At 42.4% G+C, this 23,307-nt stretch overlaps 1 protein-coding gene across 3 annotated transcripts; it reads left to right on the top strand.

The window, feature by feature from the left end:
- The first annotated feature begins 2,602 nt into the window (after positions 1–2,602).
- On the top strand, positions 2,603–11,408 carry PDP1 (pyruvate dehydrogenase phosphatase catalytic subunit 1). Of its 3 annotated transcripts, none has more exons than XM_022584796.2 (3): positions 2,794–2,878; positions 3,653–3,687; positions 7,277–11,408. In XM_022584796.2, the coding sequence occupies exons 2-3, from the start codon at positions 3,657–3,659 to the stop codon at positions 8,932–8,934; spliced, it is 1,689 nt and encodes a 562-aa protein (XP_022440504.1). In that variant the 5' UTR covers positions 2,794–2,878; positions 3,653–3,656; the 3' UTR covers positions 8,935–11,408. The 3 variants fall into 3 exon arrangements, with proteins under 3 accessions (XP_022440503.1, XP_022440504.1, XP_089755048.1); XM_089898922.1 differs by lacking the exon at positions 2,794–2,878 and adding an exon at positions 3,304–3,416 and having other exon boundaries at positions 3,656–3,687; XM_022584795.2 differs by lacking the exon at positions 3,653–3,687 and having other exon boundaries at positions 2,603–2,878.
- Positions 11,409–23,307: the final 11,899 nt, after the last annotated feature.

Genomic DNA, 23,307 nt, shown 5'->3' with positions numbered 1-23,307 from the left:
TCAAAGCCATTACTTTGGGGAGCCTTTATTCTGACTCCAGAAATACTTTGGCATTGCCTTCAGTTCTCATGACAAATTCTTTTGACTATATTTACTGGTGGCGAATACCAATTTTTTGAGAGTGGGTGTTATTTTCAGAAATAGGTCATTCAGAACTAAGGCTATTAGCAGGAGGGAATCAATACTATTTTGGTATAAAAACCAAGGTGCTAGTTATAGTAAACTTGGAGTTTCCTGGGCAGATCCAAAAACAATTTGAAAAGGTAATTTAAAAAGTGCTCTGAATAATGGCAATGTTGGTGTGGAATAATGAAATACGCTACCAAGATGATCTGAAGAAGTCATTGATATGGATGTATATATTCTGGAGTCTCATGACTCTATTTTCACAATCACTAGGAAAAAGTTTATAGACAACAGGCAAGCCTAGTGTAAACTTCATTTCTGAGTCCTCAGGCAGAAATTCTCAAAATAAAAATCCACTTACCTTCAATTACCTGGTCTCCATGTCTGCAACGTAGGGGCTAAGAGGTAGTGACATTCCTCATGTAAATAAATTACTTTAACCTGACTTCCTAAGGTTTAAGAATCTCCAATCTATTAATATTATGACTTCTCAGTATCTAGCTGTAGAACATATTCCACTTGAGGGTCTGGGTTTCCTACTCACTAGGAGTCCTTAATTAAAACAAACACACTCATCTGGACATGTCTATAATACTAATAATAGCTGATACTTATATAGCCCTTACTACCTGCTTGTACTTACTTAACATGATATGTGCCAACTCAATACAACCCTGTGAGGTTAAAAAGTTTTAAAATATTACTATTTTTATTCCTATCTTACTTATGAAAGAACTGAGCCAGGAAGAGTTTGCCCAAGGCCACACAGTAAGCTGCAGAGCTGGGACTGGAACTCAGGCAGTCTATCTCCAGCTGTGCTCTTAATCACTTGGCTATATACCACCCTATACTGCCTCTATGAGACCACACAAAAACAGATACATAAATCAGATACTCAATAGAATAAAGGACAATGAAAAATATCTACAAACTTGAGCTTCTCTGGTGGCGCAGTGGTTGAGAGTCTGCCTGCCGATGCAGAGGACGCGGGTTCGTGCCCCGGTCCGGGAGGATCCCGTGGCCGCTGAGCCTGCGCGTCCGGAGCCTGTGCTCCGCAACGGGAGAGGCCACAACAGTGAGAGGCCCGCGTACCGCAAAAAAAAAAAAAAAAAAAATATATATATATATATATATATTTACAAACTTATGGGATGCTCAATTGAGAAGTAGAAAGGAGGGGTGAAGTGAGGCAAGACCCATGTAAAATGGGATGACGACCACATAAAGATAGCCACAAGAGTTCCATGGGCAGCCTGGTGCTGGGCAAAAAGGCCCTCTAATTTATTTAGAGAATAGAGGAGGCAGTTGGAAAGACGTAGGAGTTATAAAGAACCAGTTCCTGGCACTGTTTTGTGTCTATAAAAATTTTCCTTTATTACATAAAAATCAGATAATGCAAATTAATAAAAACAAAACTCCACAATGCTGTTAACATGACAGTTTTTATATCCAGCTCACATCACTTTATGAACTTTATTGGCTAGTAAGCAGATATGCTTAATAAATCAAAGTAAACTGTTTAACAGTAGGCGGGTTAAGTGCAATGATCTACCTGATACCATCTCCGAGGAAGCTTTTAGAAGTCACTATCAGTGACTCATTTCCCATAAAGAGGGGATTACGTGTGGACAGAAGGACGTGAAATAGCCCTTGACATGTCTTCCCTTTAACCCCAGGCTGCCAATACCACCCCAAATACAACTCGTCTCACAGAAGGGGAAACTGAGTCTTCTGGAGCGGAAATGACTTGGATGAAAGTCCCGACACAAGAGTCCAGGGCTCTTCCCACTTCGTCACAAATGCAGACTGCATTCTACCCTTTTCCTTGTAACCATTCAGGGCAAGTAAGTCAATACTGATTTCAAAGCCCTTCAGAAAACGTGAGCACACACCTACTCTACAGGGGAAAGAATTCCTTCATCACAACTTCCTCTTGCTGCTGTTTAGACCGCCTTTCTCTCCCTGGGCCCTGAGAGGTGCCCAGAAAATGATAGAAAACACCATCCACGGCAACACTCCTAAAATCTGCAAAGTATCAAATGAATGAGGCCACAGATACTCCCGGGTTATCACGCCTTGTTATTCCAGGCAGGGGCGACTGCAGCGAATGCAGTTTCCCGTTGGGCAGGGAGCCGCCCCAACAGCCTAAACCTACGAAGCCCCGGCCCACTCGCAAGGCGCGGGGTAGGCTCGGCCAGCCCCCCGCCAGAGGCCAGAGATTCGCGGAAGCCTGCCCGGCAGGCAAAAGCCGGTCCCGAGGCCCAGCTCGCTTGGGGATGCTGGTCCGGGCCAGACACTCCCTCCAACCCGTTCCGCCGCCAACCCAGTAACCGCGCGCAGCCCCACCCTCCACCAGGCAACCAGGCGCGGGCGCGGTCACGTGAGGCGGGCCCGCGGAACCAATGGGCACCTCGCGCGGAATGGAAGGGATTGTCTGACCCCCATGACGTCACAAAGCCGGCGGGGAGCGCGCCGCTCTTCCGCTCCCACGAGCCGGGCAGCGGCCCGCTCTCCCCCTCTCCGCCCACTCGCCACTGCGCAGCCAATCTGAAGGCGGGAAGAGCTCCGGCCCGAAAGTGTGGGCGGGGTAGGGTGGCTGCCCTGCGGGGCAGGGTCGCTGAGTGGGCCGGGCTGGGGCAAGGGGCCGAGCTACAGGGAGTTGCGCCGGGCTGTGTGGAAGGACCGCCTGGAGGTGCCGCCGCCGCGGCCGCCTCCTTGTTGAGAAGAAGCGGCTCCTCGCCTGCCGTGCCCGGTTCGTATTCCCTACTCCGGGCCCCGAGCCGGCCCTTCCGGAATCCTCCACCAGCCCAAAGTTGTGAGGGGGCGGCCGGCGCGCTTGGGGAGCGGCGGCCGCGGGCGTGTGGAGGGACTAACCCCGGAGCGCCAGGTGCGCGTGAGGGCGTCGGGGCCGCAGCGGGCGTGGCGGCGCTGGGGGCAGCCGCAGGCTCGGGGTGGTGGGCGGGCCCGCCGCGCCCGCTGTCAGCGCCGGGGGCACCGTGGGGACCCGCGGGAGGGTGGGCTCCCGGGAGGTGCGACGCAGGTGGCGCGGCGTCTCTGCCTGAGGGTTTCCCCTTACACACCTCGAGTCCAGGGTGATCCCACAGTCAGCCGCCGCGGGCCGACCCTCAGTTTTCAGGACTGAAGCCGGTGCGGCGTGGGCGGGCGGTGGATGCCGCGCGCCCGTGGGCTCCGCTCCCGGGCTGGATGGACGGGCCGGTCCCGGGGCGCGCTTCTGCGGGCGTTGGGGCCCCCGCCGCCTCCACTGTAGCTCTGCCTCTCCCGCGGGGTGGGTTTGTTTGGTTTCCTTCTTCTCCCCACCCCTTTTTTCCTCCTCCATCCTCTAACCCCCCCTCCTAGCCCCATTTACCGGGCTGGGGCGAGACCTCGCCCCTCCTCCGCTCCCGCCTCCCCTGCCGCCGCCTCCTCTAATGAGCATCTCTGCCTTGCTTTCAATGGGCCGGTGCTGCTGTCGCTGCTGCTGTCCGCGCGGGTTGTGGATGTTGTCGGCTCCGTGTTGTGATGACAGGAGAATGTGTGTGTGTCCCGGGCCCAGACGAATTGGTAGGTATTCACTTAACTACCTGCGTTGGGTACCCAGGAAGGATGATGACTGATTTTGTGTGTGGATGGTTTTAGGTGGGTCGGCGTGGAATTAAGAGGTGAGATAGATAGCTTTGATGCCTTAGTGAGTGCAATTTTCAGGTAGGGACAAAGGAAACTAATCAAACAAGTGCTGGCTTAGGGCTTCGTGTCTTCCGAAGGCAACCGGTTTCTTCATTCATGTAGAGATAACAGGAGCTGTGAAATGTCTAGACATTAACCAAAAATGCTGAAAAATCGCAGAGAGTCTTTATGCAGGGTGTTTAATCAAATTACGTAAACTGGGGTTCTGACACATTTAATGATTAGTATAGCATTTTTTTTTTCGTTTACACCAAAATTTTTGCAAAACTAAAGAGCTCTGAAGTCGGTACAGTAATTGCATTCTCTAATTTCTTCTGTGAGTTTATTGATGAAGTTGAATCATTTCTTGGCACAAACTCTGTTGAGCACATCAGTAAGAATGGATGGATCTCTTTCCTGTTGCTGGTTACAGCTCATCTTTCCTTATTAGTCGTGAGCAAAATTGGCAAAATCTGCCTAAGACTAAGATGCTGCATATAAGGTGGCTAAGTCTGGATCATGGGATAGGACCTTTTAAGTGAAATTGTGGCCAGAAATAACTGGAAAATTTGACAGTGCTTCAGTTTACCACAACTGTACCTTGCTGCGGTTCTTCCTGCCTCATCAAGAGCCGTCTACTTCATTAATTTAGCAAGTTTGTCGACAGAAGTTTTGATTTCATGGGGTTTTGTTGTTGAACCACAGGATATTCAGAAGGATACTCACTTAATGGTTTATGAAAGTGAACCATTTGAATGCTCACTTAATGGTTTATGAAAGCATTTGAAAGTACTTCGACTTCTAGTAGTAACTGGTCTGATGGAGAGAGTATGTTACTTGTACTGGTGGTGATAGAATGTTCATTAAACACAGACTAGGTAACTTCCCTAAGAATTTGACTTTCGGAGGCATGTTGGGAGTCAGTCCATATGCTAAGCCCCTGAGTAACTGAAAGATAGAGTTAATAAAATTCACTCTCTGCTTTTTTGTTTTTAATGTTGAGAATTTATGCCTGAAGGAAAAATGTATGTTAGAGTGCTTGCTGTTTGAATTTACGTATTATTCAAAGCATCTGCTGCATGAATCGGTCCTTTTTGCCACAATAGTTCAGTCAATTTCAAAAGCAGGAGGGTTGTCAAAGCAAAGGAATTTAAGGAAAGTGTGGGTTTCCTGGACTTGTTATTCCTTGATCAGACACCATATAGCCAAATCCTGGTATGCATCTATCTGTGAAAACCCCCCTCCAAACACACACACACACACAGTACTTTGATTCAATCTACTTTCCACACAGAAATACACGTTTTTCCTCTAAGATTCTTAAGTTTTAAAGTAAGCATAAATGCAAACGTATATAAAGTTACAGAGAAAATGTATTTTCATTAAGATTGGTGTCTGTTTACATTTTTAATAACAGAAAAAATCTTTACACAAAACATGAAATAAGTTAATGTGCTTTCTGCATACAAACCTAGCAAGAGATATGATTCATATCTAGAAGCCAGTGTCATGTGGCCCCACGTTTGAGCACATCTCCTGGCTCAGTCATGTACACTTAACCTTTGGATGACTTTCAGGTATTCAGTTTGAAGTGCTGTTAGTTAAGTGGTTAGTCTTGATAGATTCCTGTTCTTCTGGAATTTCTGTTTTTCATGACTGCCTCTCAGAATACTTATTTAGTTATTGATTTTATTTCCAAAATTCTAATCATTTCCTTCTATTGCCTAATCTTGTACTCAATTTGGTAAACAAATCCCTTCTTAAATAGTGTAGTTAAAATAATGGTACTTTCTATCACATGCAAAAGGGGTTCTGTATGACTGGCTTATACAGCACTTATTACAGAAGCAAATTCAGTGTTTTCTCTGCCCCTTCACTGCATTCCACTTATCTTTTTTCTAACTGTGTTTCAAAAGAGGGTGCGTGAAAATAATGTAATATATTCTAACACTCTCTATGATATTTGTAAAATTTTTTCTTAATGTGTTCAACCTTAGGAAGGAATAGTTGATATTCAGACTCAGATGGTTTTATATTCCTTATTCCCTTTTGTTTACTGCATTTGTTTTCTTATTTAAAATATAAAGCCTGTTTATTTATAGGACAGGTGAATACTTTGATGCAATACCTCAAGAATTCAGGGGAAATATATGTTACAAGAGGGATTCTCTTCTTGTAAAAATTACCTGAATTAATGATACATGTTTATTAAATTTTCTAGATAAATGCCCAGCAAAATGTTTTCAGTGTCATATAGTAAGTGATATGATTTTGGTTTATTCATGATTATAATGCTCTACCTTTTTTAGCCAAACCTTAGACCATTAGACTACTATTTCACTGTTTATTAATTTCCAAGTGCAAATAGATAACCTTTTTATAAAATGTAAGAGAAAATATTTTTCTAGGGGTGAATTCTACTTGGGATCCATTGTAGACAAAAATCATATTTCTGTAGCTTTCTTTCATGGCTGATAAGCAGAGGAAAATGGTAGCAAGTAAATTAAATTCCAGAACTGCGACCATTTATGTTATTAACAAAGTTTTAGAGCTGCTAGAATACTTAGTTTTTTTTTATCACAAAGAATACACTAAAATTAAACAACAAATAAATGAACCCTGCATTTGATATCAAAGCCTCACTTCAATGCACACTTTTTATAAAGGCACAGAGTCCAGGAAGCGTGCTCAGATAGCATCCGCTCTGATGTGTTCACGTACAGCTTAGGAAAGCAAGGCTCAAAGCGGTGATCCAGCTTTTCCAGGATTATGTGGTGAATTGGTGGCAGACCTATGTCCCTAAACCTGCCAAATTGGCACAGTACTCTGGAGAAACATTGTTTGCAAGACCATCTACTAGGATGCAGGGAGGGCATTTTGGAGCTTCTATTTTTATTCATTATGTAAAATATTTCTTGTACAGGTTATAATGAACATTATATTAATGTAGTAGCATACGTATATAACTTACAAATAATTCACGAATACACACAGGTTGGGGCTGCATCCCAACACTTTTATAGTAGTAGCCATGTGTATCAAATGCTAACAATCGACCACTGGTCTAGAAACAGGATCTTCATAAATGGGAGAAGTCCCTGTGCAATTTGGGAGATCCACGGCCCACGGCCTTTTTTAAGGATAGGGAGAAGGGTGATTGGCCAGGTAGACTGCCACTGCATAATGTTATATAACCTTCGTCTCCTCCACTCTCCCCAGCCAGATCTATTGTACATTCTGCACAGTTTGTGCTGCACAAAGAAATACAAGGAAGAGAGAAAAGTAAAGCTCGACGACAGTTCAGTCCTGGCTCCATAAGTGATTGGGAGGTGTGCTTAACAGAGTATATCCTGTAGAAATAGTACATGATATGTGTGTAAAATGTAGTGCCTTAGGAGGCACAGGGAGCCTGTAGATTCACCTGCTAAACATTTGTTATGAAAGCAAAACTAGATTAAGTAATCAGAATGTAACTTTTGCTGTCTAGGAATCCCAGTCAGAAGTTCCAGCCTGCCTCTGTTCTCTGATGCCATGCCAGCACCAACTCAACTGCTTTTCCCTCTGATCCGCCACTGTGAACTGAGCAGAATCTACGGCACTGCATGTTACTGCCACCACAGACATCTCTGCTGCCCACCCCCTTACATTCCTCAGAGTCGCCTGAGACACACACCCCATCCGGCATATGCTACCTTTTATAGGCCAAAGGAGAGCTGGTGGCAGTACACCCAAGGAAGGAGATATGCTTCCACACCACAGAAATTTTACCTTACACCTCCACAAGTCAACAGCATCCTGAAAGCTAATGAATACAGTTTCAAAGTGCCAGAATTTGATGGCAAAAACGTCAGTTCTGTCCTTGGATTTGACAGCAATCAGCTGCCTGCGAATGCACCCATTGAGGACCGGAGAAGTGCAGCAACCTGCTTGCAGACCAGAGGGATGCTGTTGGGGGTTTTCGATGGCCATGCAGGCTGTGCTTGCTCCCAGGCGGTCAGTGAAAGACTCTTTTATTATATTGCTGTCTCTCTGTTACCCCATGAGACTTTGCTAGAGATCGAAAATGCGGTGGAGAGCGGTCGAGCACTGCTCCCCATCCTCCAGTGGCACAAGCATCCCAATGATTACTTCAGTAAGGAGGCGTCCAAATTATATTTCAACAGCTTGAGGACTTACTGGCAAGAGCTTATAGACCTTAACACTGGGGAGTCGACTGAAATTGATGTTAAGGAGGCTTTGGTTAATGCTTTCAAGAGGCTTGATAATGACATCTCCTTGGAGGCTCAAGTCGGTGATCCCAATTCTTTCCTCAACTACCTGGTGCTTCGAGTGGCATTTTCTGGGGCCACAGCTTGTGTGGCCCATGTGGATGGTGTTGACCTTCATGTGGCCAATACTGGTGATAGCAGGGCCATGCTGGGTGTGCAGGAAGAGGATGGCTCTTGGTCGGCAGTCACTCTATCTAATGACCACAATGCTCAGAATGAAAGAGAAGTGGAACGCCTGAAATTGGAGCACCCAAAGAATGAGGCCAAGAGTGTGGTGAAACAGGATCGGCTACTTGGCTTATTGATGCCTTTTAGGGCTTTTGGAGACGTAAAGTTCAAATGGAGCATTGACCTTCAAAAGAGAGTGATAGAATCTGGCCCAGACCAGCTGAATGACAACGAATATACCAAGTTTATCCCTCCTAATTATTACACACCTCCTTATCTCACTGCTGAGCCAGAAGTAACCTACCACCGATTAAGGCCACAGGATAAATTTCTGGTATTGGCGACTGATGGATTGTGGGAGACAATGCATAGGCAGGATGTGGTTAGGATTGTGGGCGAGTACCTAACAGGCATGCATCACCAACAGCCAATAGCTGTTGGTGGCTATAAGGTGACTCTGGGACAGATGCATGGCCTTTTAACGGAAAGGAGAGCCAAGATGTCATCGGTATTTGAGGATCAGAATGCAGCAACCCATCTAATTCGCCATGCTGTGGGCAACAACGAGTTTGGGGCTGTTGATCACGAGCGCCTCTCCAAAATGCTTAGTCTTCCTGAAGAGCTTGCTAGGATGTACAGGGATGACATTACAATCATTGTAGTTCAGTTCAATTCTCATGTCGTAGGGGCATATCAAAACCAGGAATAGTGAGTGGATCTTACCCTGGCAGTTCTCACATGAAATAGATTTAAAGAGCAGATAGATTTTTAAAAGATACTAATACAGTAAACATTTCCAGAGGGTCATTCTAAGCGTTTCCCCATTTGATACTCTAGTCAGCCAAGTAGTCCAAGTTGACTTTGTAGCCGGGTGGCAGGATCCTCAGTCTCCTTCTGCTTAGCTCGGACCTCACAGCACTTGCACTTGAGGCACGTCAGTTCCTTACTGCAGATGTCTTATGACATTGGCTTCTTTTTTCAATCTGAGAAAATCAGGATGACCTTAGAAACAGGATCTTGAATAGGCCCAAAGCAGGGAACTTGCTGGGCATATTCTCTTGGTAAAACGAAAAAACATTATTCACACCTGCAGACCCCTTTCATCACCAAGATTCCACTGTACATGAGAACATTTATTTATTGCATGATCTCCTAGATATACAGCCTATGCATTATTCATATAACTTTATTTTAACCTGAAGTAGTTTTCAAATCCAGTGCTTTAAGCCATAAAGGACCGAGAACCAAGTAATCTGAATTTGTAAGTGTGTGTGCTTATTTGACTGGAATCCTGCTTAAATGGAAAAACAAACGCTACCCCCTTCCCCACCCCTGATTACCTAATGTGATTGAAACATTTTCTATCTTGCCACACACTTGAAGACAATAAAGGTGTTTAGTTTTATCTACTCTTAATGATGTTAAATAAAGGAAAAATAATTTTTTCAGTTTATATTAATGAAAAGCTTTATTTAGTTTGAAATAAAAGATCCAGAATGAAGAGAAGAGACTGATATGTTCAATTACGGTCATCTGCAGCCACCAGCACGTCACTCTTATCATGTAATCCCCCGAAGCGTGGCATGCTGTGTGTGCTGGGTGGACTGCTGCTGGGAAATCATACTTCTAATTTAGTAGTGATAATAAGTTTCATCACTTTTGGACTTTTAAGGATGACACATATAAAATAAATTTAAATATATAATTTGGGGGAGTAAGGTCTAATATTACCTTCGGGTGCTGAAATGAGGAGGAAGTTTTTTGTTTTTCCCCACTTAGATGTAGGTCAGTTAAAATAATTGGTTTAAAAACTACTAAATGCTTTAAACATATTGCAGCTTATAAATAGGAATGTTAAGATACATACATGAGAAATTTTTAAAGGTAACTCTTGTGCATGCCTGACGCTTAACGGAACACTTAGCAGCATCAAGTATTGTTTGCAGCAGTCGCCATAATTATATGCAGTCTCTTCCAATGCTGTATCAAAGTAAATGAAAATAAATATATTCAAATTGGCTTTTTGGGAGCTTATTTAATATGCATCAAATGGCATTTTGTTCCTGTGTTTAATGGTGATCCATGTACAGCTGTGCATATATTTTCATCACTTATTGTAGCATCACTGATAAAAGAATGGCTATGACTATGTTTGATTTTCACATAGATTTTAATACAAAACATGATCAGTTTTCCCTTGTGTAATTAGTTGAGGGGTGTTTAGGTCCTTTCGGATTTCTGTAGAATATGAACTAGATATTCAAGGACTCCCTCTGGACTGTGGACACTGAAGCAAGGTAGAATTGGCCGCAAAATTTGTTCCAATTGAAAATACACTCAGGAAGATTGCAGCTCAGAAGACCATATGTTTGTTTTCTGAGGTCTATTTTTTTTCCTTTTTTTCTTTTCCTTTTTTTTTTTTCCCTTGAGTCAGCTTGGAACTTTCCTCCCAGGCAGTATTTTGGAGGGGGAAAAGCTATTGTACTATATACTTATTTATAAATGTTTTGACAGAGACTTCATCTTTTAATGAAGTATATGTAGAATGCAGTAGCAGTTAAAACTCATTTTCAGGCTACTATTTGAATTTCTCTTGAACACCACCACTAAAGAGTTCCACATTATCTTATACTTAGTAAAGTCTCGTCTCTATATAGTACAGTATATATAAATTTGGTTTCCCATGGTCATGATCAAGATAGTAATTCTTCTTATTACACAAGAAACTTGGTCTGCAGTCCAAAAGCCTGTCTACTCTCTATAGAAATGAAAATGCAGTGTGGAGTTAACAGTGTGGAAATGAAAATAATGAAAATGAAAATAATTGGATGTTAGAAATATGAATATTATCTAAAAAAAGTTGAGATTTTATTATAATTGGTTGTCACTGTGATTTGATATCTAGAATTAAAGAATATGTGTAAACTTTCATGGTATTTAGCCTTAAACTTTTTTTAATTTATACTTTCTAACATATGTATCAACTTCTGTATTTAGTTAGTGGCTCATGGTATTTATAATTCGTCCTTAGCTAGTTAAATGGGATGGTGGTATGGTACACGGTACTTGGGGAAAACAACTGTCTTGTATCTGTGTGAAGAAATGTGAAAAGTTCATATATAATATAGAGAATGGTCAGAGTAATGCCCACAGTGAATTAAAGCTTCATATCTGCTTTCTGAATGACCTGTGTTGGTTTTTAATTAATAGTAAGATTCATTAGATGCTTTCTATGGGGGTAGATTAAACTTAACTTTAGGATCCTCTAGATAGATAGTACTTAAAAAAAAAAACTAGGGTATAATTTACGTTCAGTAAAATGCACAGGTTTTAAATGTGTAGTTTGAGATTTGGTAACCACAACCCCAATAAAGATATAGAACTTTTCCAATACTCCAGCAGAAAATTCCCTCATGCCACTTTCCAATTAATCCTTCCCCAGAAAACTATTGTTCTGACTTCTATCACCATAGATTAGTGTTACTTGTTCTAGAAATTCATACAAATGAAATCATATAATATGTACTCTTTTGTATCTGACGGTTGTTCATTTTTTTGAGGTTCATTTATGTTGACTGTATTCATAGTCTCTTCCTTATTACCAAGTAGCATTCCATAGTATGAATATATCACAATTTATCCATTGTTGATGGGCATTATTAGCCCCCTTCCTCTCCCCTTTTAGAGCTAACTTTTAGGTTAGCAATTCCCAGGGATATTATTTGGTTGAAGTGTAGATTTAACATTGCAGATGTGATTGATTACAGGTGAGTTTTATGTTCCGTACCTTAATGCTAGGACTTTTAAAAAAATGCCCTTTAAACAAGTGATGAAAATGTTTCATGGTGAAAAATTTGGAGGGATTAGGGAGTGGTCCTTTGCTAATGACCTCTCTGTACCTCTCCCACTGATAATCTTGTTGAGTTGATTTAGTTCATTAAGTGATTGAGCTAATGACTATCCTATAAGAAAAAGACAAATAATACCTCGGTTTTTGATGGTCCTGGTTTATCACTCCATCGGCCATTGCTGTGATTAGGGATGGGGAAGGAAGTGGCTTAAATGCTGACTGTTAAGTTAGGACTGGGATGGTGTAGCTGACTTGAATATCTCTGCTTTTATTAAACTAAATTAATACTTCCTAGAACAAGCTTTCCTGCTCACTAGTCAAACACATGCCTGAATATGGGTTATTGTTAGCTCTGTCTTTGGGTATAGCAAGAGAGTCTAGGAAACTGCTATCCTTAGTCTGTAGGTAAACATACCTTAATTATGATCTTTATCATAAATAAAACAATTGCTATTCACTATAGAATTTTTCAGATCGTCAAAAGCTGAGGCCTGGGCAAGCTGGGTAAATGAAGACATGTTAATGGTATCTGAGTTGACTTGTTACAGTATGAAGGTCACTTCCTTTGTTCCATTCAGAGTTTACTTTGAAAGCCAAGCTTAATCTTATTAAATCCAGTCAGCCCGGTTCTTATGACAAAATTTATACCTTGGATTGAATCCTAACAATACACAGTATTGTCTTCTAAATAGCTTTCAAATTATAAGTCTTCAAAGTAAATATATTAAGAAGGATGAAATTCATGCATTTCATGTGCCATTAATAACGATTATCCAATGCACATATTTTAAGGACCACACAATTTAGACTCAGTTATGTAGCCAATATTTAGGTTCGTAAAATATGCACATATCTGGTTTAAAATTGTTCTGATTTTTAACTTTACCTTGTTTGTCCATTTTCAGTTCTTTAAGGTCAGGGCCCGTGGATTTTGTTTCTCTCTCTGAGCCAACACAATGTTGAATAAAAAATGTTCTGCATCGACTTTATTGTACATTAGAGACATACCATCAAGTAAAAAAAAAAAACCTAAGTGAACTTTAAGAAATTTCTTCATTTGTCAGAAGTTAACATCAATCCAGATGCAGAGGAATAATTTATTCCTGTAATTTAGTTTCATTTTTATAGTTAAAAGTCAATGATTTCTAAAAATTGAACTAGTTTCCTGTTGCAAAGAATATTCAAAAGAAAAAAAAGTACCACTATACAAATTGGCACATCACACCTTTAGCCCTCGACGGGAGAATGCTTCTTGTGTTCATTGGGAGAGACCTCAAAGACTCAATAGTCAAGCGAGTCGATCGGACCCCAAAAGTCAGTTCATTTCCCCCAGTAAAACTTTGCTAACTGGTCCCCATCTAACCCTTGCCCTCTTCCCCAGCTCCTTTTGTGCACACGGTGGGAGGCGTGCCCTCTGAGGACCTGCGAAGACCTTTAGCTGTTGTTTGGAAGCACCTGGCACCCAGCTCCAAAAGAGCTCAGTAATTCACGTCGCCTTCCTACCCCAAGGGATCCGTAAGACCCTGCCCTAGAGTCACATCTCTCCTCTCTTCTAAGCCACACCCAGTTCACTGACGTACTTCCTGCCTGCATCACATGCTCAACCAACCCAAACAATCAGATTTTACTACAGTGCAAGGAGGTTAGTGATCCTATTCAGCCTTTCAGAAACCTCAGACCTGGAGCACTGAGCCACAAGCAGCAGCCAAGAAGAGTCAAAGAACCAAAGATTTTATCTCACCTGCGGTGATTGAATCAATCTGTCTCCTTGAAGGACAAGACCAATTTGATTGGCAGTGTTGACTAAGACGCGAGCCTTCAGGCATAAAAGCTGAGAAGAATGGGAAACGTGACAGATCTAAGAGAAAGAAAAAAGAAAAGGTGAGAGAAAGAAGAGAGTGGTGTGATTAGAGGCAGTAATGGGGGCAGGGAGCATCAGATCCTCTGACTCCTTGGACCAGTGACAGGGATGAAAGCAAAGCAGAGGAAAAACAGCAGCCAGCTGAATAGTGGTGACATAAAGGATTGAAAAAACCACTTTTAAGCCCTTATGAAATCATGGATTTTATGCTAGGGCAGCAACAGTTGGAATGCAAGGCAGTTTCCATTAGCGTGACCATTTTGTCTTGGCTCATTAGATAAGAGGGAAAAAGGAAAGTCTTTGACCACATGGAAAGGGAAACTGACCAGATGGACAGTTTTCTCAAAGGAACGTTGCTTAGAAATTATTTTTTCTTGCTCCAAATCTGGGGACAAGTTAAACAGCCTAATTTCACCTGATGAAAACAGAGACTAGATCATTAAAGCCCTGGTGTCAGTAGAAACAGAGCTGTGAGACTGAGCAGACCAGAGAGAGTATGTTACTAAACCAAGCCTCATGACTGTGGGGTCACACACCTGTGGCTCTTGCTTAGACGGGCAAAGATGGCTTCAGGTATAACGGGAAAGTCCAGTGACCTCGCAGCCTTAGTAATGCTAACGGTAACCACGATTACTGTTTCTCGAGCACTTACTATGTGCCAGGTCCTGTGGAAAATATACTCTGTGTTTTCTCATTTAATACTTGTGCTGCTAGTCTCTGTTTGGCCCCTCAACCCCTTCTCCAAGCCATCTCTGCCCTGCTCTGTGTGCCTGGAAGCTCCTCCAGGCTGCACCTCCCAGGCTTGCTCGTCTTCTTTTTTTTTTGGCTGCGTTGGGTCTTTGTTGCTGTGCGCGGGCTTTCTCTAGTTGCAGCGAGCCGGGGCTACTCTTTGTTGCATTTCACGGGCTTCTCATTGCAGTGGCTTCTCTTGTTGCAGCACGCAGGTCCTAGAACACACGGGCTTCAGTAGTTGTGGTGCACAGGCTCAGTAGTTGTGGCTCGCGGGCTCTAGAGCGCAGGCACAGTAGTTGTGGCAGACGAGGTTAGTTGCTCAGGAGCATGTGGGATCTTCCCGGACCAGGGATCGAACCTGTGTCCCCTGCATTGGCAGAAAGATTCTTAACCACTGTGCCACCAGGGAAGTCCCTCACTTGTCTTCTGATTATCATTTCCATTCAACCAGTGGGTAGCACCAGCAGGTGATTGGAGGGTGGGATGAGAGAGATGCTGGGATAGTTCTTCCTAGTTCTCTCCATGTTTCAAGCTACATCTCAAGCCTTAGCTGTGTCCCTCCACACTATAGCCCCTTAGGGCTGCACCTCTTCCACACTTCCGGTTCTCAGTGGGCTCAGGTCACGCTATTCCTCCCTTTGTCCTTTCAGCCTTAGGGATGGTAAAGGCTTCCTACTGCTGCTCGTCTCTGGGTGCCTCAACAACCCTGTCTGTTCCCTCATCCTTGCTCACACCTCTGTGAGTAATCCGTTCATTTGAACAATGTAAGGTGAAATCAGTTTCCTACCAGGACCTGACCAATACAATCCTTAAAACAAACTGAAGTATGATTTCCCCTATTTTACCTAGAGCAAAGAGGCACGGTAGCTTGTCCAGCATCACACACCAAACAAAGCCATACCTGTATATTCCAAAGCCTGCATGTTTAATCACATCACATTGCCCAGCCTCTCCATGTAACCAGAATGATCCCTTTGGAATTGAGAAGACCCGAGGACTGTCAAGTGGCCAATAGACAAGTGAGCCCTTGCAAAGCAGAGATAACGATCCTCAGAAGAAGCAGCAAAGACTGATGTAGGCCAGCAGTTAGTCTAGCACATAGGGAATGGAGCCACCCACAGAGTGTGCCAAGTGAGGAGTGCATTGCAGTGTCCAGGTATGCAGTTCCTCAGTTTCCCAATTCATTTGTTGAAATCTCCATGGTGGGAGATGAGGTAGAAAGATAGGAACTGCAGAAAAAGCCTTAGGTAGATAGTACATTTGAGCCTTGAACGAGAAGGGGACTAGGGGCCCCAAACCTCCCAGCATACAGGAAAATCCGGGTATAACTTACAGTCAGCCCTCCACATACTTTGTTCCTCCAGATCTACGGTTCCTCTGTATCTGTGATTCCATATCTGCAGATTCAACCAACCATAGATCAAGTAGCACTGTCGTATTTACTATTGAAAACTATCCACATATAAGCGGACTCGCACAGTTCAAATCCTTGTTGTTCAAGGGTCAACTGTACACAATGGCCGTAGCATCCTTGCAGCTAGCATACATTCAGAGAACTACTTGAGATGGCAAAGACTAGCCAAGCAGGCATGGGATGCAAGAGTTGGTAGAGGCAGGGGTGGGAGGAAGAAGTACAAAACGATGTTAGCCAGAGCCATGCCAGGCTGAAATCTGGCTTCTAGCTACTCATGGGTGGGAGACTTGACTAATTCTAAATGAGGAAGGATTGGTGGTTAGGCAAGAGAACATCTTTGTGATTTACGTATTGCCATTAGTCATTCATGTGTGTACACTCACATTTAATGAACTGGTATGTTTTTTTCAAACACAGTCATATTTTTGTTCCTCTTGATTCCTTAGTTACCATAGTGCACGATCACTGAGCTCTACTCAGGTATGGGGTAACTTGACAGCTGAACTTGGGAGACCTAACCAGTCACCCATCAAAGTCTTGGAACATTGTAACTGGATTGAATTGCCAGCCACCAGTTAGTTCAGTCCAATCTAGCAAGTGTTTATTGGGCTTGTTCATTGTTTTGGGTACTTGGCTATGTGGTAACCACCTTCCAAGATGGCTCCCAATGATCCCTATCGCCTGGCATTTATGCCCTGTGTAATATGCTCCCAGGATTTGTTTGTGTGACCAGTGGAACACAGCAGATGTGACGGCATGTCCCTCCTGAGATCAGATTATAAAAGACACTGCAGCTTCTGTCTTGGTCACTCTTACTCTCTCTTGGGAGGAGCCATGTTGTGAGCAGCCTTGTAGAGAGAACCACATGGAAAGAGACCGGTGCCTCCTGGCAATAGACACATGAGTGGAGTTGGAAGCAGACCTTGCAGCTCCAGTCAAGTTTCCAAAGGCTGCAACTCTGGCTGACAGCACGATTAACAACCTCATGAGAGATCCTGAGCCAGAAAAGCTGCACCCAAATTCTAAACCCTCATAAAACGCAGCCAGTTATTCTACTAGCAAAATGGGTTTATTCAGGAACAGTAAAAAATTGCAATTTAGGACACGCAATCTATGGCAAATCACAGGCAGATTTGGAGAACACAAGAGAGGACCTTTTTTTTTTATAGAGGAGAAGGGGGACGGGCTGTTATAAACAAGAGTCCATTGGAGGAAACTGAGAGTTTGAAGTATAGTGGATTTTCATTGGCTGAGTTGTGACAGTCTCTCATTGGCTGGGCTGTTGCCAGGCAAGGAGAAATTCTTCCTTCCTCCTACTGGGTAGTAATGTAACTTTCTTCCTGTTGTAACTGCAAAGGTACATCCCTTCCAGTTGGGTCTGCAATTGATTTACAGTGGTACAGCATGAGAGCTCCCCCTTCTGGACCTCCTCATTTTTTTAAATTTTTTTTTTTTGCGGGGTGTGCTGAGTTGGGTCTTCGTTGCTGTGCGCGGGCTTTTCTCCAGTTGCGGCGAGCAGGGGCTACTCTTCGCTGCGGTGCGCGGGCTTCTCACTGCGGTGGCTTCTCTTGTTGCGGAGCACGGGCTCTAGGCGCGTGGGCTTCAGTAGTCGCGTTACGTGGGTTCTAGAGCGCAGGCTCAGTAGTTGTGGTGCACGGGCTTAGTTGCTCTGCGGCATGTGGGATCTTCCGGGACCAGAGCTCGAACCCTGTATTGGCAGGAGGATTCTTAACCACTGCGCCACCAGGGAAGTCCCTGGACCTCCTCATTTTCAATGAGGTTTCTATTTATAGGCAAACCTCATTCATTGTGCTTCACTTTATTTTGCTTTGCGCATATTGTGTTTTTTACAAGTTGAAGGTTTGTGGCAACGCTGAGTTGAATAAGTCTATCAGTGCCATTTTTCCAACATTTGCTCACTTCCTGTCTCTGTGTCACATTTTGGCAATTCTCAAGCTATTTCAAACTTTTTCATTATTATCATATTTATTATGGTGATCTGTGATTAGTGATCTTTGGTCTTTGATGTTAGGCTCAGATGATAGTTAATAGTTAGCATTTTTTAGCAATAAAGTCTTTTTAAATTAAGGTATGTACATTGTTCTTTCAGACATGATGCTATTCTATTGCGCACTTAGTAGACTACAGTATAATGTAAACATAGCTTTTATATGAACTGGGAAACCGAAAATTTTGTGTGACTCACCTTATTTCAATATTTGCTTTACTGTGATGGTCTGCAACCAAACCCACAATATCTCTGGGGTATGCCTATATTAATTTTCACAGAAATAACTGTTCATTGTTTTTGACATTAAGATTTGAAGCAATTTGTTATGCTCTTGAAAATTTTACATTTGGTTACCCAGACATTGGTCATTCAACTGTTTTCTGAACAGATGATGTCTCCAATTTGAACGTTATCTGGTAAACAAGATGTGCAATGACCAAATATATATTTTTATGCAGAAAACATTTCTGAGATATATTGAGTGAAAAAAGTCAAGTTGTATAATACGATCCTGTTTATTACAAGCCTATTTAAAAAATAAATTTAAGACTCTCTTTCTATTATATAGATAATAAGCGCTCAATGTAGAAAATTAGAAAATACACATAAGCGGACATAATAGATAATCAAGTTGAACCATTATCTTGCTATTCAATGATAACAATTATTAACAAGTCAGTATATCAGGAGACAGTATAGTATAGTGGAATTAACACTGGCTTAGATACAGGTTGACCTAAATATGTGTCCCAAGTTGACCAGCTCCCAGAAATTATTTTACCTTTTGGTTCCTCAGATTCCCCATCTGTAAAATGGAGATAACAATAGCACTTTCTTCATAGGCTTTTTGTGAGGATTATAAAGAATAATGCATATAAAGTGCTTTGGGAGTCGTTTTCACTATTATCCTTCCAGATCTTTTGATATGCATATATACATTTAATATAAAATCAGATTGTACTATACATATTGATTTGTAACCTGTTTGTCCGCTTAATAATATATGACAAATATCTTTTTAGTTATCCCATGTTCATGGATTAGAAGAATTAACATTGTTAAAATGTCCATTCTACCCCAAGCAATCTACAAATCAATGCCATTCCTATCAAAATTCCAATGGCATTTTTCACAGAAATAGAAAAAACAATCCTAAAATTCATATGGAACCAGAAAAGACCCCAAATAGCCAAAACAATTTTAAGCAAGAAGAACAAAGGTGTAGGCATCATACATCCTGACTTCAATATACATTACAAAGCTACAGTAATCAAAACATTATGGTACTAGCATAAAAACATACCTATAGACCAATGAAACAGAATAGAGAGCCCAGAAATAAAAACATGAATACATGGTCAACTGATCTTCAACAAGGGTGCCAAGAACACACAAAATGGAAAGGATAGTCTCTCAATAAATGGTGCTTGGAAAATTGGATATCTACATGCAGAAGAATGAAGTTGGACCCTTATCCCACACCCACCCCACCCCATTTTTGCCTTATCTCTCTAGCCCACTTTTTCTCTGGTCTCTGGTCAGAAGAGCAACCTGTCTGTAACATCAATGCCTCACAGTGGATCTAGGCTGTCATACACCACTGCCCACAGCTTTGCTGTTGCTGGTTCAGCCAAGAAGGGTTCTAACTCTAGAGTGAGCTGGACCACAAAATCCCCAGCAGGTAAGTAACCATGACCAATGGATTCTTTTTGGCTTCCAAGTTCTCATTTATTTTCTCTGGCTCCCAACCTGACTTGGACTATGCTTTGCCTCTCTACTAAAATGCCAAATACAAGTACCAAAGATCCAATTCTGGAATGGTGGCAGGAGGAACTTCTCAGACCTGCTGTCCAGTGAAACAATCATAACTGGTGAAAGTTGTTTTTTAAAACGCAACCATTTAAAATCTCTGGAGATTGTCCCGAGGGCATACAGCAAATGAAGAAACATTTATTCAAGAAAACCTACTAAATCTCAGAACAGTGAGGATCTATGGCATTTGAGCTATGACCTGCTCCCTGCCTCTCCCTGCCCCCAGATAAATGTAAGGATGTATTGTTCCATCATTTGGAGGTTATTAAGAAGTTGGCACATGATTGGTCTTGGGTAGCAGAGAAGGTACTTGAAATAATCAAAGAGAATGACTCCATTTTCTGCAATTTCCTGTGCTCACAAAAGGGCAAAAAGTCAGCCTCATGATCCTGCTTGGAGAATACTTACACAGTCACAGCCCACACAGTCTAGTCTCAAAATGGACACTTATTTGAAGAAGCACAGCTCAAACAGGCATTTCAGTCTTACATCTATAAAAATTTTAAATAATCCAAGTCATAATTCGTGATTAATCTTTAAACCCTTTACCCTCAACTCTTCTCTCAAACCTAATAAATCCTAGGGGCCTCACATTTCCCTCCTGGCTTGGCCAGATCCCTCCCTTCTGCCCCTCTTCTCTAGTGAGTCCGATCCAACACTTCCCACCTCTTCTCTCCCCTCCCCCTTCCCCATCTATGCAGCTGGCAGAGGAGACAAAGCAGGAGGCTGACAGGACAACACCCAAATGATTTTGTCCAGTTGCATTTCAGTCACATTAAGCTTCTGAGGTTTTGGACTTTATCTTAGTGTTTTTGTGTATATTTTAAAAATTCGTGTTCATAAAAGAATTATTGTTATTGTACTTCGGCAAGTTATCTTCTTTCTTTGGACAGTGGCTCATGTGTTCCTCACCAATGCCCCTTTATGCTGTACCTCATCTGCATGTGAGTTTGACCATCTTTGCCTAGTTTCATTTCCCTTTCTGGGGAAAAGGCCTGCCCCTCACCTCTCAGAGCTCCCCAACCTTGGTGACAGGCAGCCAAGCCCACTTGGGGGTGAGGGGGCAGCTGCTTCCTGACTTTGTGGCAGCTGCTCCAGGGCTTGAGCCCATTTAGAGTTTAGTATGCTGGCCTCTTTGTCTGGCACATAGTAAGAGTTCGAGAAGGCTGATCTGGCTCTGCATTTGTAGCTTAGCGGCAAACTTGCTGGTCTCTTTTTTGTCACGTCACCAGCTCTCTTACAACAGCGAGGGTAACTCAGCCGAAAGCTGGCTGCCATCACAAAAGTTGGATACAAAGTTCATGTTTGATCACTGTGGGAGACAATTCAAACTAAGTTTTCTGGGTCTGTCAACTCTGTCCTATATCCAGTCTGTTCTCCATTCAGGGTCACCTTTGCCCATGTCCTGAAGAGGAAGTCTTTCCCTGTCTTGGCTCAACTAAATTCCTTTAGTTACCGAAGACGTTTACTTTCTGCAGAGAGAAATGGGTTTCCTTCCTCTCACGGCAAACTGACCTTTACCTCCCTTAGACACCAAGAAATTAAGCTCCATGTTCATGAGAAAAGGCTGATAAGACTGGGCGGCTGCTGCCAGATTCTGCCTCCTGCCTCCTCTTTGATTTGATCGTTGTCTAAAACCCCAGGGGAGATGAAAGGTGCTTCCCACCTTTAGATCCACAAAAGATGCTGCCTTGCTTCATTAGCATTTGTGAACGCCCAACACAGCCAGCTACTCCAGTGATGTCAGAAAGTCCTGGGGTAGACTAGACAGTGTAGAGCAATTCAGCCCAGCATGCAATTTTAAAATACGGTGCTCTCAAAAATAAATATAGACACTAAAGGAAACGGTATTAGGTTTAAACTGTGGTATAAAAAAATATATGTTATGTAAGATTCTAACCTTCATGTAAATCCTTTTCTCTCAGGACACCTTTCCCTGATTCTTTTTGACTTTAAAGGATGTTTGTGTGTGTTTTTTTTTTTTTTAAGAAAAAGGAAGTTACGCCCTCGGAAGCAAGAAGAAACAGCAGTAACAGACATGCAAGCTCCCCAGGTCTTCACAGGTGGGGTACAGGTGAATTCTTTGCCATTTATGGGGATCTTTTCTTGACAAGTCTTTCTTCTAAACAATGGCTTCTGCAGAATTCAGACAGCTACAGGCCACTCAGTTGCTTGTATTTGGCCAATCATTCTAACAGTTATTAAGTGCCTACTATGCATTAGGAACAGAATTTAATTCTAAAATAAGTTTAAAACACTTACTACGGCCTCCAACGTACTTGCCACTTCCCGCTCATCAGTTCAATGAACATATCATCATCAGTATGGCAGACCAATAAAATGTTTTACAGAATTTCCAGTTAGTCTGAGGCCCTTGGGACTGTATTATGACAGAGGGCATGAGTTAACTTAAAAGCTAAAGAGAGACTGTAAATGTATACTATCCCACGTGAATGCAAGCTGCTTCTACTACTCTCTTCTGATGAGAATAGAAGACAACACATTTGCCAGATCAGTGGTCATATACCATGAGCCAGAAGCCACACTGACATACTTCAGTAATGATACTAGCATGACAGTTGCAATTAGAGCTTCTGCTTAGTTGAATCGGTGGGAATCCACTCCTAGGATCCATTTGGTTTTATAGGAGACAAACCAGTGAACTAAATTGACATATGAGGGGGACAACCATGCATCCTTAGATTTTTAAGAGTGACACAGGGAAATATAGTCATTATTTTATAATAATTTTAAATGGAGCATAATCTATACAAATATTGAATCATGATATTGTGCACCTGAAACTAATATTGTAAATCAGTTATATTTCAATTAAAAAAGAATATTAAAAATTAAATAAAATTAGGTTTAAAACAAGTGACTAAAATATCAGCTCTTAGCCAAATGTAATCAAATTGTACAACTTGCCAGATGTTATCTTATTTACAAATTTGACTGTATTTACTCTGAGTGGGCAGGTTTAATACATAACTGCTCGATCTTTTTCCTCCCTGTCCCCCTATTCCCCCAGCGGGGCCTAGAAACAGAGAGAGAGGAAGAGGATGCCAATTTGGAGCCAAATCACAATCATGTCTCAGGCTTAAGCATATCCCTTTGCTTATCTTCTTGCAAGTCCTTGGTCAGTTCTCCAGCCCATTCCCCGGAGCAGCTATTTCAAAGCTCCATCACTTCCCCAAGCTCCTGTAAGTCTTCCTCTTTTATACCCCATCACCTTTCAACAGATGGCTGTCTCATACTGAGGACATTGAGGTAATCAAGTGAGAACTTGCTTAATTTCCTACTTCCTAGCCAACAACCTTATCTGTTTCTATACCTCCCTCGTTCTCTCTTGTTTTAAGTCTCACCTCTCCACCAGACTTGTTAATCAGATCCACCTTCAGC

This window comes from Delphinapterus leucas, chromosome 17, assembly GCF_059928025.1.
Source record: "Delphinapterus leucas isolate spDelLeu-1000000601 "Yukka" chromosome 17, BTC_Dleu_Yukka2, whole genome shotgun sequence".
Lineage (NCBI taxonomy): Eukaryota > Metazoa > Chordata > Mammalia > Artiodactyla > Monodontidae > Delphinapterus > Delphinapterus leucas.
Note: the sequence above shows the minus strand (reverse complement) of the source record. Positions and strands in the feature narration are given on the sequence as shown.

Coding starts and splice junctions, on each gene's coding strand:
- PDP1 (XM_089898922.1), top strand. CDS start 3,331: ATGGACGGGCCGGTCCCGGGGCGCGCTTCTGCGGGCGTTGGGGCCCCC. Junction 3,417..3,655: donor CTGCCTCTCCCGCGGGGTGG/GTTTGTTTGGTT, acceptor TGATGACAGGAG/AATGTGTGTGTGTCCCGGGC. Junction 3,688..7,276: donor TCCCGGGCCCAGACGAATTG/GTAGGTATTCAC, acceptor TTTGCTGTCTAG/GAATCCCAGTCAGAAGTTCC.